Source organism: Carex rostrata, chromosome 11, assembly GCF_964058835.1.
Source record: "Carex rostrata chromosome 11, lpCarRost1.2, whole genome shotgun sequence".
NCBI classification, from domain to species: Eukaryota; Viridiplantae; Streptophyta; class Magnoliopsida; order Poales; family Cyperaceae; genus Carex; species Carex rostrata.
In genome coordinates, this window is record NC_135928.1 from 5,560,648 (window position 1) to 5,576,614 (window position 15,967).

Here is a 15,967-nt window from a genome sequence, read left to right on the forward strand (position 1 = left end):
CACATGAATACAGACCTAAACATATGGAACTCTACATATATATAAATAAACCAAAATTCGACCAAACTAACCTTGGTGGCAGTACTTCTCATATTGATAGCATCATGTGCATCTCCAAGGAGTATCTTTGCAGCCTCGTCTAGTGATATTATATCAGCATAAACATAATGTGCAATAAATTAAACAATAGAGAACAATAATTCAGAAGAGCAATTATTTGCTAAGCTTTGCAACGTGATTAATTGGATAGTATGATTTGTTAAACTTCTTATGCTATGACAAAAGGAAATAGGTTTCCTTTGGTCTGCTAGGAAAAATTGAGGCATCCCAAAAGGAGTTTTAAGTTGCTCTGCTTGTTTGATGGGTTGCTACTTGTTTCTTGAATTTATTTTTTGCTACCTAGCTTTTTAACATTTTTTTTGGTCAAAAAATCTTGTATTAACTTTTAAGTTTATTTGGTTTGGTTGGCAATCTGGTTCGTTGGTTCTTATGTTTTGAAGTTGAAATAATTTTTTATTTTGACCACCTTTAGTATAGTTTGCATGGACCAACCAATCTCTGATCCAAAATTTATGGCAAGTGAATGAGCTTTATCATACGTGCCATCAGTTTTAACACAAGAAAAATAAAAATTTCTCCGAATATAAACATGCAAAATCTGAGTTTAACAACTTACATCTGTTGTGATGAAAAGCTTGACAAAGTTGTGAGTAAGGAGGCCAAGGGACTTCTCTCTCCTTTGATCCAAAGCTGAAAACAAAAAAGAATACATCTTTAGAACTAATTTGTTCAACATAAAAAAATGAGAACATATAACAAGTATAAACTGAGAAAATATTTGGTTTTTCCAAAAATTGACCAGCAACACCAGGCTTTGGTCCAAAGCCAGCACAGTTGATGTGAGAGGAATCAAGTAAACCAGTTCATTTCTCTCCCTCAAAATACGTGCATTGATTCAGTAATTCATCATCTTCTTCAAAAACATTTATTCAAGATCAAAATTTAGAATAATGAATTGAAATCAAATGTTAAGCCTTTATTCATGACTGTGATTTCTGAAAAGTTTTATTTTGCCCTTGCTTTCATTTAAAATTTCCATTGAAATATAACATTGTAAATCAATGCAAATATGAACTGTAATTTTAGCCAAGAAAATTATTTGGCAAGAAAAGTGCACATCAAATATGCAAGACCAGAATCTTAAATAGAAAAAAGAAAGAGATAATAGCGAACTTACTTTAATCAGTTTGTCCTGTGCATTTGGTAAAAGAGGATCCTGTATTGCGCTATCCTGATGACAGGGACATAAGAACATTTTTATCTCGTTTTAATCTCAAAAACTATATACAATACATTAAATTTTACCTTAATTTTTTAATGAAAAAGGAAAATAGGCACAAACCTTGAGAACTTGCAGGGCTTTTGGAATTCCAGAAAACCCAATCCATGAATATTGATTCTTCCCCTTTCTTACAAGAACCTAAAAGAAAACAATTACAGTTGTCACAAACACAAATTTGGATTTCTTGTTTTACATATAGAACCTTGCAATTTGTGATTTTACATATCTTCTCTATACATTTTTTTAAGGAAAAATTAGCTTACCGCATACCCTGAAATGGTAAAGAACGATACCAAGGTCGTGGTGCTACCCTACGACCTCACCTCTAGGTCCTGCTTCCAATCCACGAGCACAAGTGATACCGAGGCACACAAGCAAAAGAAAACCCCTAACAAGTTGAGTGTTGAGCGACTCAAAAACCTAGGGCCAAGGAGGCGGAAGCCGAAGATACAGATCGCGGAGAGCACTGTGTGCGGCGCGTCTGGGGGGGCTAGTCGCTTCGCTGTCTCGCTGGTGGGGATTAGGTTAGGGGTTATAACTTAGGTTAGAGAAGGCGGGGATAGGATAGCGAAGAGCAATGGAAAGAAAAGGAAGAAGGGCAGAGATGGGATCGTTGTCTCGTGACTGAGGGAAGAAAAGCCAGCGACTGAGGAGATGAAGAGAGAAAAGGAAAGAGTGAGAGGATCCCAAGAGAGAAAAGAGGGAGGAGATGAAGACGAAGGAAGAGAAATGGATCTGCTTTTCTGCCAGCGACTGAGGGGAGAAAGAAAAATCCGTGTAGCTATACATGTAGCGAGTCCAATTTGAACTAAATCTAGACTTTTACACAGAGAAAGGGTGCATTTAATCAAAGAAATACAGATTATATATTTAGATGGTTCAGATTCAATCAACAAAAAAAACAGTAAATCAAGACCTTTACATGATCTAGACATTAAGCTCCTTAATAAGGAGGAGGTATATATATAGAGAGAGAGAGTTGGGCTACAGTGAGTTGCGAAGTAAAGCGACTATTTTACTTCACACTCATATTTTGTGATTTGAAAATTCAAACGACCGATCCGAACCGCTCAACATGATCTCCATATTGAAATGTGCTTGGAGACCAAATTTTACATTTTTTGGAATTTTTTTTACTATTTATTAAGCAATTTTGAAAATCGCTGATCCGATGGTCCAGGAATTTTTACTGGTTTTACTGTTCACAGCAAAACAGCAATTTTCAAAATTGCTTAATAAATAGTAAAAAAATTTCAAAAATGTAAAATTTGGTCTCCAAGCACATTTCAATATAGAGATCACATCTAATGGTTCGGATCGGTCGTTTGAATTTTCAAAATAAAAATACGGCGTGAAGTAGAAACGTATTTTACTTCGCAACTCACCATAACCCAACTCTATATATATATATATATATTATTAATATGCCAATAGATCATTCCAATTTATAGAAAAGTTTAGAGTTTTTATATATACAAAGGAGTTAGGCTAATATGACATTGGTGTTATTTGAAACTAAATAACACCACATCTTAAACCCTTAGATCTGCTTTAAGATTCGTAATATCCGCTTTTACTATTCAAGCACTTTATTTTGTACGAATCTTAAAGCAGATCTAAGGGTTTAAGATGTGGTGTTATTTAGTTTCAAATAACACCAATGTCATATTAGCCTAACTCTATACAAAGTTTGATTTCTAATATTTTATTTATTTTTAATATATACAAATAATTTTTTTTGTAACATATACATACTAAAAAAAAATTTGGAGTCCTTTGGATCCTGGGGCCCGGGGCCATTGCCTTGGGTGCTCTGCCCTAGGACTGAGCATGGTGGATGTTCTCAAGTCATTTTTCTTGTTGCCTTCCATGGCTAGATAGGGGCAGCGGGGCTGACGAGGTGCGCTCCTAATCACTTCTCTAATTTTTATTTAGTGGTCAATCATAGTCCTTGAATTTGCAGTGTGGTTCTAGGATCTCATTTTATTAATACGAATTAGGTTCAACAAGACTCATAATCCTCTATTTTCAACTGAGCCTCTAAAGCTCTGGATTGATCCTTGGCAATCCTCACTAGTTGAAACACAAAGACAACAAGAAGTTCATTAAATTACTCTGACTTTGTTATCTATAGTTGTTACAAGTTGGGGATGAAGTTGGCAACATCTATCAACATTTACTAATTTACTCCAAAATAATTCCAAAATTATGGTGCTAAGTGCAGCTATCAAAAAGAAAAAAAAGTGCTTTGTTATAATATTGCATGCATAAATTAAATGTGCTTTGTTATAATTTCCTCCATGAATCTCTACCTTTGGATAAATGGTATCAATGAAGAAGAGAAAACCGACAAGGATTGAGGCCTTATTTACATAATTGAAATAAGTGGGGCTGGAAGCAAGGGCATTTCATATCTTTCCTCATTTTTAAGTTATAAACAAAGTTATGTATCGTGGAAATTTGATTGTGTTTCATTTATTTGGTAGGTTGGCATCTTGGATTGCTACAGTACTTCAAGGCAAAGATAAGTCTAGATATACTCCAAAACTGATCTAGTTTTTGCATTTACCGTTCTAATCTATAATTTGTTTTAATTTAATCTTTTATGTTACAAATACAAGTTAACAAATCTTGTTGCAGCTGATTGATTCAATGATAGACGCTTGCAGTAGTGTTAGTGTGTTGTTATGACTGACTGACTATACCTGAGAAGTCAATTAATGAATGCTCACCAATAATTTTTGAGATATGCATGTATTCATCACTTTTATGATATTGCTCCAATATTACTATCACATGTAATCAACTCCCATCATTTTTTAGCTATAGTACTGCCATCTAAATTGCTTCGAAACTTTTCAGATATTGGTCACATGTTTACTGCAAAAGTTGTCACGAGGCGCTCAGAGCAGTGAAGGCTATATTAAGGTAGTACTAATTGGTTTTTTGCTGCTGCAAATTGTAGCATAATCTAAAAAATAGCAAAGACCTTCATTGTTGGTATTGCGAATATTATGAATTTCAATGTGTAATGCTTTTTTGACATGTCATTTAGTACTTTTGTTTTGTTATAATGTTTTTTGGTATTTTTGTACACTATATGATAATTATACTATGTTGATGGATGTTTATTATATATATTTTTTTTATATTTCAATATTTGTATATGTTAGTCTGGTTTAATGGGAAATTTAAAAAATTATTGGCTTGGTACGTACCAGGTTGGTACTAGATCAGTACAGAGAGGATTGTAGAATTAGTGCATGCTGATATATTGCAAATATAATGGTCATTATTTGCATTGATATATACATGCAAATATTAAGAACTATGGAGCATGCAAAAAGCACCATTGTTAGCCTTGCATATAGTTAGGTGGGACTCACGTGTTTTAACCTTGCATATAGTCTAGTAGGACCCACGATTCCTAATCTCAGGTGGAACCCGCGTTACTCTTTTTACAAATAACTAGATGGGACCCATGTTGTCTCCCCTTACAAATACTACAAACAGGGTCAACTCTGAAAGTAGTTGCATGCGCCTTTGTTGCATGGGAGTCCTTGAAACTACTTAGCAGTTGTGAGGGAAGTTAATGCAAGGGTATTTCCATGCAACAACAAGCTATTTTTCAAGGTATGCAATAAGTTAGAATTCTAGTAATGCGTGCAGAATGTATTTGAACAGTTGGATTTTCCAAAGAAGGGTCAAAGTTTGATAGAAGCATGCGAATTCGGCCACGCTTCGGCCAATTACGTGTGGTGGACCGTGGGTTGATGGATGGGAGTTCACGTCTGCAGAGTCTTGCGATACCAAAAAAGCAAATAAAGATTAACCAAGCTGATTCCTACTTTTGAAAAGATACGGAAGTCGACCCTCAGAAATTACGTATAGAGATCAAATGAATGTCCTTTTAATACTCTAATCAAAAGAAAATTGAGGGTCAATTAACCACCGTCAACTGACCTGCTCAGGACCTTTTGTTTCATGCTCAACGCAAGAGGTACATGCCAATCTTAATCTCACATAAATCGTAATCACTAATTCCATATATAATTGGCTTAATATAGTGGGGTACAACCATCAAAAAAATAATATAGTGGGGTACAAATTTTAGAGACGTCTCGAAACCACCACCTAAAGCACAAACCAGTATTTGAGTCTATTTCATCATGTTATCTAACTTGTAACATTACTTGAGTCATGGGATTTTTTTTATTTTTTTTTTAAAAAGGTTAGTGGCTTTAAGTCATGGGATATTAATGCAGATTACTTTCCAGTTTGGGGTCTTGGTTCATCAATTTATAGTCAAATATGCTATTAAGCTTGTTAATAAAATAGCAAGCCTTGAATTAATTATACACAAGAAAGGTCTTACCAAACAAGTCGACCACCCGGCTTGTTCATTCAAGAATTTCAATTCAGGAGAAACAATTTCACTATCTAATGGGCGTCAAACCACTAAAAGTTATTGATGAAGACATCCACTTCTACCCTACTCATTGCCACTGTTTATCTAGCTTTAACAAAAATCAAAAGCTTTCTTATATACAGACAAGTCCCCAAAGGTTCTCGCTTCCTGCCTGAACGCCTTGTAAAAGACAGATTCCAACTGCACAGCAAATGCAATCAATTAAAGCAATCCTTGTAAAAACACAAGTAAGATCAAAATAAAAATAAAAAAAACAGATTATAAGAACAGACCTGATCAATGGTTGCAGAGCTACATAATAAAAGACTGGGGTCTTGGTAAAAAGGTAATAGTAAATTACATATTGTCTGAGCTCGGCAAATCTAAGAAAGATCAAATGACCCCTGCCCTTCATTGATGGCATAGAGCAATTTCTTGTACATCACTTCCTGCAAATGTATAAAAATGCTCCCATCAGCAACTACCCAACCCCCTCACACACACACACACACTGAGAGAGAGAGAGAGAGACCTTGGTTGAGTACAGAGGAAGCTTGAGGTAATTGGCACACGTCATGACACTGGGCAAGTCCTCGTCTGTAGATTCAGTAGCTCTAGTTCGAGTAGGTGTACTTGTCACATTAGAAGGATGCTGACAATGGACATCAGAATTGACATTCAGTTCACGAAGGGGCAAAAGGACAGTGAATCAGAATTGCTATATGATTCAAAAAATGTAATACCTTTCTGACTATAGTCAGCTTTGGGCTGAGAGCAGCAAGGCCACCAGGTGGAAGCCAGGGTGCACCAGTGACAAATTGGCAGAATGCATGCTGCTGCTCTGGTGAAAATTCTGCCATGATCTCTAGGAGCTGAAAGAAAGGTAAAACAATATAATTAATCTTCAGAGGAAGGTCTTATAAAAGATCATATGGTTTCTGTGCATTACCAGCCAAAGAGATCAAAGCTGGTTTATTTTGAATTTGTCACTTGGTTGATTATTTATGATGAAACAATTCAGACGCTTTACTCTTATTCAAGTCCAATATTTTCCATAAATTATGTTCTAGAATATCTTAACGTAAATGCTATTAACTGTAGTACTGAGTTATTTTTCCGAATGTTTGAATGCATTTGCAACGTGCAATCAGGAAAAGAAAAAACATTCTTACATTGACAATAACAGGGCTCTTAGCAGTATAGCCACCATCAAATTTTATATGATCAACGAGGGTCTCAGCCTGAAAAATATACCATTTTCATTGTCAGTTAAATAATATTAAATCTTTGTTAGTGCAAGTAGAGAACACTAAGTTCAAATGTATATTACCTCCCACAACTCTCTGTGGCCACAAATTAAGTGGTCGAGCTCATTAGGCGAGAATATTTGAAGTGAGGTGACGTCAAAGACCTGTAGAAACAGAAACTAAAATTTTAACTTCAAAGAATAAAGGTCAAGACAATATTTAAGAAAGCATAAAACTATGTTAAGGCTAGATTGAGACCACATTGATTACCATAGAAAAAAGATTCCACAGGAATCATTTCCAGGTTGAATGGGCAAATCTATATATAGAATGACATTATTTTCCCCTTAATCTTTAATGACTTTAACCATTGAAGATCCATCTTGTCTCAACTCCACCTCTCACTACCAGGTTGCTTTTCTCACCACCTCTATCAGCCAAGCCCATCAGTTACTTTCTCCATTTTCACATACTTTTAATATATCCTATCTAGAGCCTGACAGTCTCACTGTTTACTCCACCATATAAAAGAAGGCAAGAGAAGAATAAAATGGTAATATGACAGAATCTTTGCAAATCTGACTCCAAAACACAGATTCCAGCCAGGCAAACATCACCCACAAACACAAATTGCATAAATTGAATAGTTTCTCCTGTTTCATTTTGGTCCCAGTCAGATGATTTGGTCAAAGAAGGGTCCCATGTCTTCACTTTATAGAAATAATTGGTTCAGATTAACATGCAATTAATGCACCGGACCTTCTTCCAACAAAAAGTGACATCTCAACTATCATTTCATCAAACCTATCCCATGACCCCTTGTAATGCAAAAGAAGAATTTTCAATGGAATGTTCCAGCAAATCCAGTTAATTAAGCAAGATTACCTGGTTAAACCCAGTCCTAAATGCCTCCATTTGCCGTGCTATTCCCATCTTAACTGTTGCATCAACTACCAAGGAGATGTACTCCTCCAAGTTGTCAATATTGACCTAAAAACAGAAGTTAGATGCTCAACATGATCCAAACATGGAATATTATAGAAGCTACCAAATCAAGTACAGTCAATATTCACTTTGTAAAATACAACTTAAATATCAAACAAAATAATTTTGTGGGGGGCCAACAATAGATTTTGAACCAAATAATTGTACAAATCCTCAGACCCTTATTCATGCATAACAGATTGCAAAATTAAGAGAATGGCTGTGGCACACGTTAGCCACAATGAAGATCCCCTCTTTCACAGAAGGTCATTCATTAAACCAAAAGTTATGGAGTTTTCATATGCAATTGTACAAGAATCAAGGCAATTTAACACTTACACTTGTGCTCTCTTGATCTTCTTTAAGCACGTAACCAGGATAGCCAGGAAGGGTGAAATCGAGGCACAGGTCTTCAATTGGGGCCCCACGGAAGCGTAAATCATCAATGGCTTGGGTACTGTCACCAGAGGACTCCAGGTACTTCTTGCAATGCACAAGGATCTGCAACTCTTGCAATATCTTTCCAAATTCAGTGTCGAATGAGAGGATATCATGCAAGTCCAGTTCCTGCAAAAACAAGTCATACAAATTTCACACCACAAATCACTGTATGAAACCTCCCCATTCAACAGCCACCAAATTTACTTATTGATATGGTACAAGTTTTGCCCACTAGCATAACTGTACCAAAACATTGCTACATTTCGAGTTAGCCCAGGTTTGGTTGAGGCACAAGTGTGGAATAGTTTTAATAGAGATATATTGGATGCAGACCCGATTACACAAGTGTGAATCCTTGCCAGATGTGCCACCACCAATCTTTACTGACAACCTAGTGTATCTTGTGGAGCAGCAGGCTACTGGGCCAGAACCAGATGATGCTGTTGCCGCAGGACCTGCACTGGCAGATCCAGACTCTGAATTCGTTGAGGACTTCTGTGTAGATGATGATTCAGTGCACTGAATTCTCGGACAGAGCAAAAAAAAAAAGAGAGTCAGAATTGGGTTACTTTATTATAATAACTTCTTGCTAAGCCTTATATTTTTTGCATCTTTATTTCGCCATCTACCCCCACACCAAAGTTAAGAAAATCACATACCTGCGTTAAAATAGGCAGAAGGTCCATGCCAAACTGTTTAAGAAGCTCAGGCTGCTCCTCCAGTAGCTTCTCACAGACAGAGGTTTCATTAGTAACACAGGACTCATCCTGTTTGCTAGAAGATGCAACACGAGATTTCCTGGAGATGCCTCTGATGAGAAAACTATAGCTAATGGGGAGAGAGATGGACCCTTGAGGTAGTGAGTGGAGAAGCTCATCAGCAAGGTTAACAATCTCAAATATCTGTGAGGACACAAATGGTAACATGATTAGATATGGCTAAATCTGGGCTTTGCATAAAATTATCTTACTACTTTCTATCAAACAAGAAGGTCCTATGTATTTTAGTTTACAGTGGAAAGAAGTAAATAGCCTACTGGGTAGGGGAGACTTATGTAGTATGATGGCTAATTATATTATACCTCCAAAGACACAAGTTCCACCACTTCCTGTCTTGGATACTAAATATAATTTGAATCTACTTAAATTTATATTAAATAAAATCTTTCATCAGTTTTTATAGCATGTTACAAAATTCCTATTAAATGATGAATAATTAAATGATGAATAATTATTCCTAAATAATAATGAGAAACTAAGACTAGAATAGAAATCAGATGTCTACTGCCTAACAAATAAAAAAAAAGAAACAAATGTAGCAAAAAAGCCAAACTTGCAAACCACAACAGAGTAAGGAAAGCAAGCATTAAATTTTGCTCTGATATAGGAATGAATAGATATTGAGCAGCATCATCTGACCACCACAAAATGTCAGATGACCCACCAAGTTTCCATTACATTACTATTTTTTGCAACCAGAGTTTAAAATAAGGAAAATAAAGTTTTATCACCATGTGCGCTACATTTGTTTGAATTACTTATCTGCATCTGGTCATTTAAAATACATCAAATCATCTGTGCCCCATTCTTTCTAGCCACGTCCCACATATGCTTAACCAGGATCGTACCAGACAAACCTGATATCTGTACAGGTATGGCCTGTAATATCATATATGTAACTGCACTTGAAGTAACTCTACTACTACAAATGTCAAGTGGTCAATGTACCTGTTCTGGTGGCCTCGTCAGAGCAGGTGATACAGTTGTACCAGCAACTAGGCCAGAGCCTGAGAGGATTGCCTTTAAGGTCCCACCAATTCCTAGAAGAAGAAGAAGGGTTTTAGCTGGTAGCGGAGATCCACTTGTGTAGGTTGAAAGAAGTTGAATAACACCCTGAAAGAAATTGCAGGAACAACAGATTAGCACCTACTATACAAAAATTAGACAATCAAATCCCAGCAATAGCACCAGAAAAGTAACAACGTGGTTTTTTGTGCATCTTCTAGATATTTAAAGTACAAAGAATAAATAAAAATATTTTGATAAAGACAGTGCATATAAAATAAACACTTAGAACAATGTTAAAATATTTTGTCATAATGAATATATATTACGATATACAAATTGGAAATAAAAGAGAGAACCAAATTACCACTAGATCATGTGATAGAGGGAGATGGACCAAATTACCACTTCTCACTCTCTCTAATCTTGGACGTTGTGACCTACTACCAGCAACTCGGTCTCGAGGTTGACCACCCTCATTCTTAGAACCACCCTGACCACCGGAACGTTTTGGCCCACCGTCACCTGAATAGCTTCCCATACCACTGTCACGAGGTCCAGTCTCATCTCCATTTCCGGGGTCTCCCGGCCTACTATCCCGTACACCATCTAGATCATGTAACTTGGTACTTTTGTTATAGACCAACCATAACTTTTCTTTTACATCGTCTGCATTGTGTATGTGATACTCGACTGCTTCATGCAAATAGGATCCGTTTAGAAATTCAGTGGATATTGTATGCCAATTGCGAGCTAAGGCCATATTAAAAATGCCAACTTCAACCGTATCGTGTTGATCAAAACTATTGCAGAGCAAATCACGAATAGGTAAAATTCGTAAAGCCTCTACAAAATATATAACTATAAGAAGAAAACAATCGTTAGCTTTATCTGAGTTGGCCGGTGTATGGGCATATTTATCCAAAACTGTTATCGCATTATCCAAAGCAGGTCTTGAAACATTTTGTGTCGATGTAGAGGAGGTATATTTGCCGTCAAATCCTAGAGACTCGTGTTGACCCGGAAGACTAGAAAAATTACCCTCACGGGTGTACCCGCTAACTAATCTCCATGGCAAGATATTGTTTTCATCACTTAATCGACGGTATCCATAGAGCCATAGTGACTCAAGGCTTGTAACAATTTCAATGCTCCTCCCTATATTATTTGTTAATGTAATTGTAGACCATCTCGTGTCATTGGTGAGTTTTGAAGGACCCACTACACCTATACCGTCATGAAATTGGTTTAAAAGGTTAATGATACGCCTATGATATCTATGAATGAAATCAGAATAGATCTCTTCCCGCACATCAAATATTTCTCGAAGCACTATAGGCATTGGGTAGCTATTTGAGCTAACAATGTGTGTGTGAGAGAGAGAGAACCAACGGGGAAGCTGGAGCAGAGCGATTGAGGCAAGCCGGCACAGGAGAGAGAGGGGCGGGAGGGAAAGAGAATCCAGTAGTGCTGCTAATGGACGGGGCCCCTGTTCACCTTAATATCATTCTGGACAACCAGCACGGCTAAACAACACGGCAATCTATATAATATGCACAACATGCCTATCAACTTCTAGCTAATGCATTTTTGCTTCCACATACCGTAAATTGGTCCCAAAAAAAAAATTATATATGAAATGTTATGCAGAAAGATTCTTGTTACTAATATATCTTATTTTTCATGATGAATTGTTAAATCACGCTACTAATTTTTCACGAAAACAAATATAGTTATGGCAAGAAACACAACTTAAAAATATATATTACAATGAAAAATAAAATATTACACAAATGACAAACATTGCATCTACTTGTAAGATCGACCTAGAAAACATAACAAAATAGCACCACAAAACCAAAATAAATCTCCTACTGTTACAGATGCTCATCAGATCAAGTCATCCTCACTTTTGCCATATATCAATCATCTAAAGGATAAAATTACTAGTCTAGATTACATCATAATATGCCAAGTAAACAAAATTTAAATCTCAAGCCTACTAAGAATCACACAGTGAAAGCCTTGTCCCAGTCTTTAGGTTGACACAATACCAATGCATGCATTGCTGGTACAAAAAATGTATAAAACAACCCTCTGTTAGAAACCGGAAACAAAACCTAATCAAAACTCAAAATTAAGCATAAACATGAGCATTTAGGTACAAACCTCATGTCATTCTGATTTTTCTACAATTAATACTGAATTTGAAGTTCACCTTTTAAAAATGTATATACTGGTATTGTACCTCTGGCACTTTTAATCTGTCTTGCATTTAACATACTGTTTGACACACCTAGAAAATCCAAAAAATAATGAAACTTCACCGTTGTCTATATCTTTAAGTCAATTTCAGTAACTAAAAACACTCAACTTGGAGTTGGTACATTGTTCTGTGCAAAAATAACAAAGCAGGTTGTCAAAATGACCAAATTTAAATATCAAATAAATTGTAGAAATTATGAAATTAAATATATAAGTGAACATTTTTATACTTGAAATTAGATTTGAACATATTCATTTTCTTCAATATCAAGTTATAAGCAACCTCACTGAATCATAATCATCAAAATTTAAGTCAATATCTCAGTCATTGACAGCCAATTTTTACAAAAATCTCACACGAAATGAGACTAAGACCAACAATATACAATTCAAATTGCTTCAGCAATTCAAAGAGTCTAGGTAGCAATACTCAATTTTAATAAAATCGAGCTACTGGAATACAGAGAAAGGGATTTACCGAACAACAGTAGAGGCGGCTAGAGTTAACTACTTAGCGGCACAGGAAGAAGTGGGAACAGGCGGCGCGGCGATCAGCAGTAACAAGCGACGGCGCGGCGATCAGCAGTAACAAGCGACGGCGCGGCGATCAGCAGTAACAAGCGACTGCGCGGCGATCAGCAGTAACAAGCGACGGCGCGGCGATCAGCAGTAACAAGCGACGGCGCGGCGATCAGCAGTAACAAGAAACGGCGCGGCGCGACGATTCTTTTCTTCGCGCAGGCGCAAGAGCAGGCGGAGGCGATTCTTTTCTTCGTGCGGCGATTTTTCTTTGCGTTGTTCTCAGTAGCGAAGGGTTGAGATTTTCTTTTTCTGGGCTCTGGGTTATTGGTAGACCTGTTAAACGAGCTGGGCCGGCTCATGGACTTTGAGCTGAACTCAATTTGAGTTGAGCCCGAACTCGGCTCAAACTCGAAATAAATCTCCGTTTCCCTTAACGAGCAATCTGATCCGAGCTGAGCTATGAGTCGAACCATTCTTTTGCTTAACAAGATAGGAGTAGGTCCGATGCTCATTGGACCTATTTTTAGGTTTGATGGACTCTATTACCGTACGATCAGCATTAAAATATGTACGCACGGAAATTGATAAAGACCCGCACGGAAATAAGAGTACACGAATCTTGATGCAATTGGATGGCCACAACACCATCGAACCAAAGTAGGTCCAATGGGCATTGGACCTACTCCGAACTCCTCCTTGTCAGTAGAGAGTGCGTATCCTCTGAGATATCTCAACTTTTACGTGACCGACATGTCTGATGCCTATTCGGGGGTGACGTAGGGGTCAGTATTATATGTTCTTTGTGATTCGTGTAGAACGTATTTAAACGGTTGGGATTTTCCAAAAAGTCACGCAAAGTTTGAGATATCTCAGAGGATACGAATTCGTCAGTAGAACTCTCGCTCCGTCGCTCTCCAATTTCACTTCTCCCTGTACAAATTCGTATCAGATTTCCTACAACAAGTGGATGTTTGACGATCCTTATGGTCCACTTGTTGATAGACACGTGTCCGCTATATCTACTAAGTAAACTCTGTTGCTCGTGGTGTCATCAGGATAGCTAGGCAGTACACTTTTTGGTTGTATACACAATGTAGCGGATTGTTCGAACTATAACAACTTCCTCTAGACCTCTCGTTTGCCATTTGTTGTTGACGCAATTATATCTCGGTTGCTGAATCCCTCCATTTAATTTTCAATGGACACTCCAGTTCTTACCACCGAGTAAATACTGGAAATCAGATGTTCGTACGAATTAATATATACAAGCAGCTAACAGTCCCCAACTACAATGTCTCAAAAATTTCCCAACTTTTTTAATTGATTCTGTAAACTTTAATACTAAATTCGGTAAACTTCAATACTAAATTATGTCAACATAAAATTCTCATTTCTATGTAATACCCAATAACTTCCACTTTAACCACTTTAACTTCCACTTCAACCTCTACTTTAACCACTTTAACTTCCACTTCAACCTCCACTTTAACAACTTAATTGTTTTGACTGGAACCACTTTAAACCTTTGACCATGACCACATCTAAAAAATCTCTAACAATTTTCAAATCTAATAACTAACTAGGGACACTTTAAAATGCAGTAAAATTTATGTCTCGTTCTTTGTACACGACCCTCTCATCATTCACCTTGACCTCGTGTTCACCGTGCACACCGAGTGGCATGGAATTCATTTCCAGAGATTTTTTTATTCTTTTTGCTAATAGCTCTTCAACTCGCGCTGACCAAAGTTGTTGATTAGCTAGGCAGGCCATTGCTTTCTCTCGTCTATCCCTAAACCAAGCGAGATACTTGTAATATGTATCTTCCACGAGTGCAACAACTGGCAGTCTCCGGCTATATTTGAATACTGCATTCAACAATTCAGATCCGTTAGTAGTCATAATTCCCCAACGAGCGTCGTTGTGCATGCATTGATACACCTTCCATGATTTAGGGATCTCATTATGATTAGTATCTTGATATTTACCGACATTATTTAAGTACGCACTGCATCTGAATTTTTCTTTCGTAATATTTCGAAGAACTCCTCAAACCTCCATAGCTTCTTTTCATTCACAAGTCTTTTAAATAGGTCACAAAGTTTTTTATTGTGTATTTTTTCATCAAATTCTCAGCAATGTGTTGTGAGCACAATCTATGAACGCACTCGCCACCATCCTCGTACCAACTACCATATCTATTGGTGAATACTTTCTTGATCCCCATGTGCCGATCAGAAACAACGCACATGAACTTATTACCAATTACCTCCATACACAACCACCTCATGAACCATCCCCATGTCTGGAAACTCTCTTCCCCGACTAATGCAAAAGCCAGAGGAAGCAACTGGTTCTCAGCATCGTAACCGCACGCTATCAGCAATCTCCCTTGATACTTACCAGAAAGAAAGCATGCATCAATACTAATGATTGGACTGAGATGAGGCACTACAGCAATGCACGGACCGTAAGCCCACGCAGCTGCCTTAAACAACCTTTCTGGTTGGATCTCCTGTGGGTTCGTGTGTAACTCCGTATTTTGTTCCTGGATTGTCTCTTTTAATTGCTTCCAACAGTGGAGTGAGAAGGTTGTAAGATTTTTCCCAACTACCAAATAGTTGTGCAATTGCCAGCTCTCGGCCACACCACAACTTGTTATATTTGGGAGTGATTCCCTTGTAGGCTTTACGGACTAGCCCTTTAGCACTTTTAATGGTTAAGACAACATTTTCCCTAATATCTTCTTGTATAACATCAACGACCATTTCTGCAGTTAATTGTGCATGATCAGTACGAGGAGCATCAGCATGGCATGTATGTGGTCCTGAAATTGTTTTAATTTCCCACTTAGATGAAAATAATCTAGACTTGGCATACAAACGTCACATACACCTGGTGTTCTTGCAATTGACTACCATGTTAGTTCTATTGCTCCCCGTAATTTTTACTTCAATATTCTTTCTGATGTGAT

At 37.2% G+C, this 15,967-nt stretch overlaps 2 protein-coding genes, 2 long non-coding RNA genes and 1 other non-coding gene across 6 annotated transcripts; all 5 read right to left on the reverse strand.

Moving 5' to 3' along the window:
- Positions 1-364: 364 nt before the first annotated feature.
- On the reverse strand, positions 365-2,045 carry LOC144562128 (uncharacterized). 2 transcript variants are annotated; one of them, XR_013513988.1, is made up of 4 exons: positions 1,606-2,045; positions 1,403-1,480; positions 1,238-1,291; positions 365-750 (listed from the first exon to the last, which is right to left on the reverse strand). It is a non-coding gene; the product is annotated as an uncharacterized LOC144562128 (long non-coding RNA). The 2 variants fall into 2 exon arrangements; XR_013513987.1 differs by having other exon boundaries at positions 1,238-1,480.
- A 4,014-nt stretch (positions 2,046-6,059) lies between these two features.
- LOC144561817 (E3 ubiquitin-protein ligase UPL3-like) lies at positions 6,060-8,615 on the reverse strand. The gene is made up of 7 exons (XM_078310915.1): positions 8,321-8,615; positions 7,883-7,987; positions 7,081-7,161; positions 6,923-6,991; positions 6,494-6,622; positions 6,283-6,402; positions 6,060-6,199 (listed from the first exon to the last, which is right to left on the reverse strand). Exons 2-7 carry the CDS (start codon positions 7,928-7,930, stop codon positions 6,134-6,136), a joined length of 513 nt encoding a protein of 170 aa, XP_078167041.1. The 5' UTR covers positions 7,931-7,987; positions 8,321-8,615; the 3' UTR covers positions 6,060-6,133.
- A 1,117-nt stretch (positions 8,616-9,732) lies between these two features.
- Positions 9,733-9,827, reverse strand: LOC144562497 (small nucleolar RNA snoR98). Its single transcript, XR_013514114.1, has one exon. It is a non-coding gene; the product is annotated as a small nucleolar RNA snoR98 (small nucleolar RNA).
- Positions 9,828-11,958: 2,131 nt separating this feature from the next.
- LOC144562307 (uncharacterized) lies at positions 11,959-13,288 on the reverse strand. The gene is made up of 2 exons (XR_013514056.1): positions 12,950-13,288; positions 11,959-12,274 (listed from the first exon to the last, which is right to left on the reverse strand). It is a non-coding gene; the product is annotated as an uncharacterized LOC144562307 (long non-coding RNA).
- Positions 13,289-15,067: 1,779 nt separating this feature from the next.
- Positions 15,068-15,761, reverse strand: LOC144561978 (uncharacterized). Its single transcript, XM_078311086.1, has 2 exons — positions 15,492-15,761; positions 15,068-15,391 (listed from the first exon to the last, which is right to left on the reverse strand). The coding sequence occupies exons 1-2, from the start codon at positions 15,759-15,761 to the stop codon at positions 15,068-15,070; spliced, it is 594 nt and encodes a 197-aa protein (XP_078167212.1).
- Between the last annotated feature and the right edge of the window lie 206 nt (positions 15,762-15,967).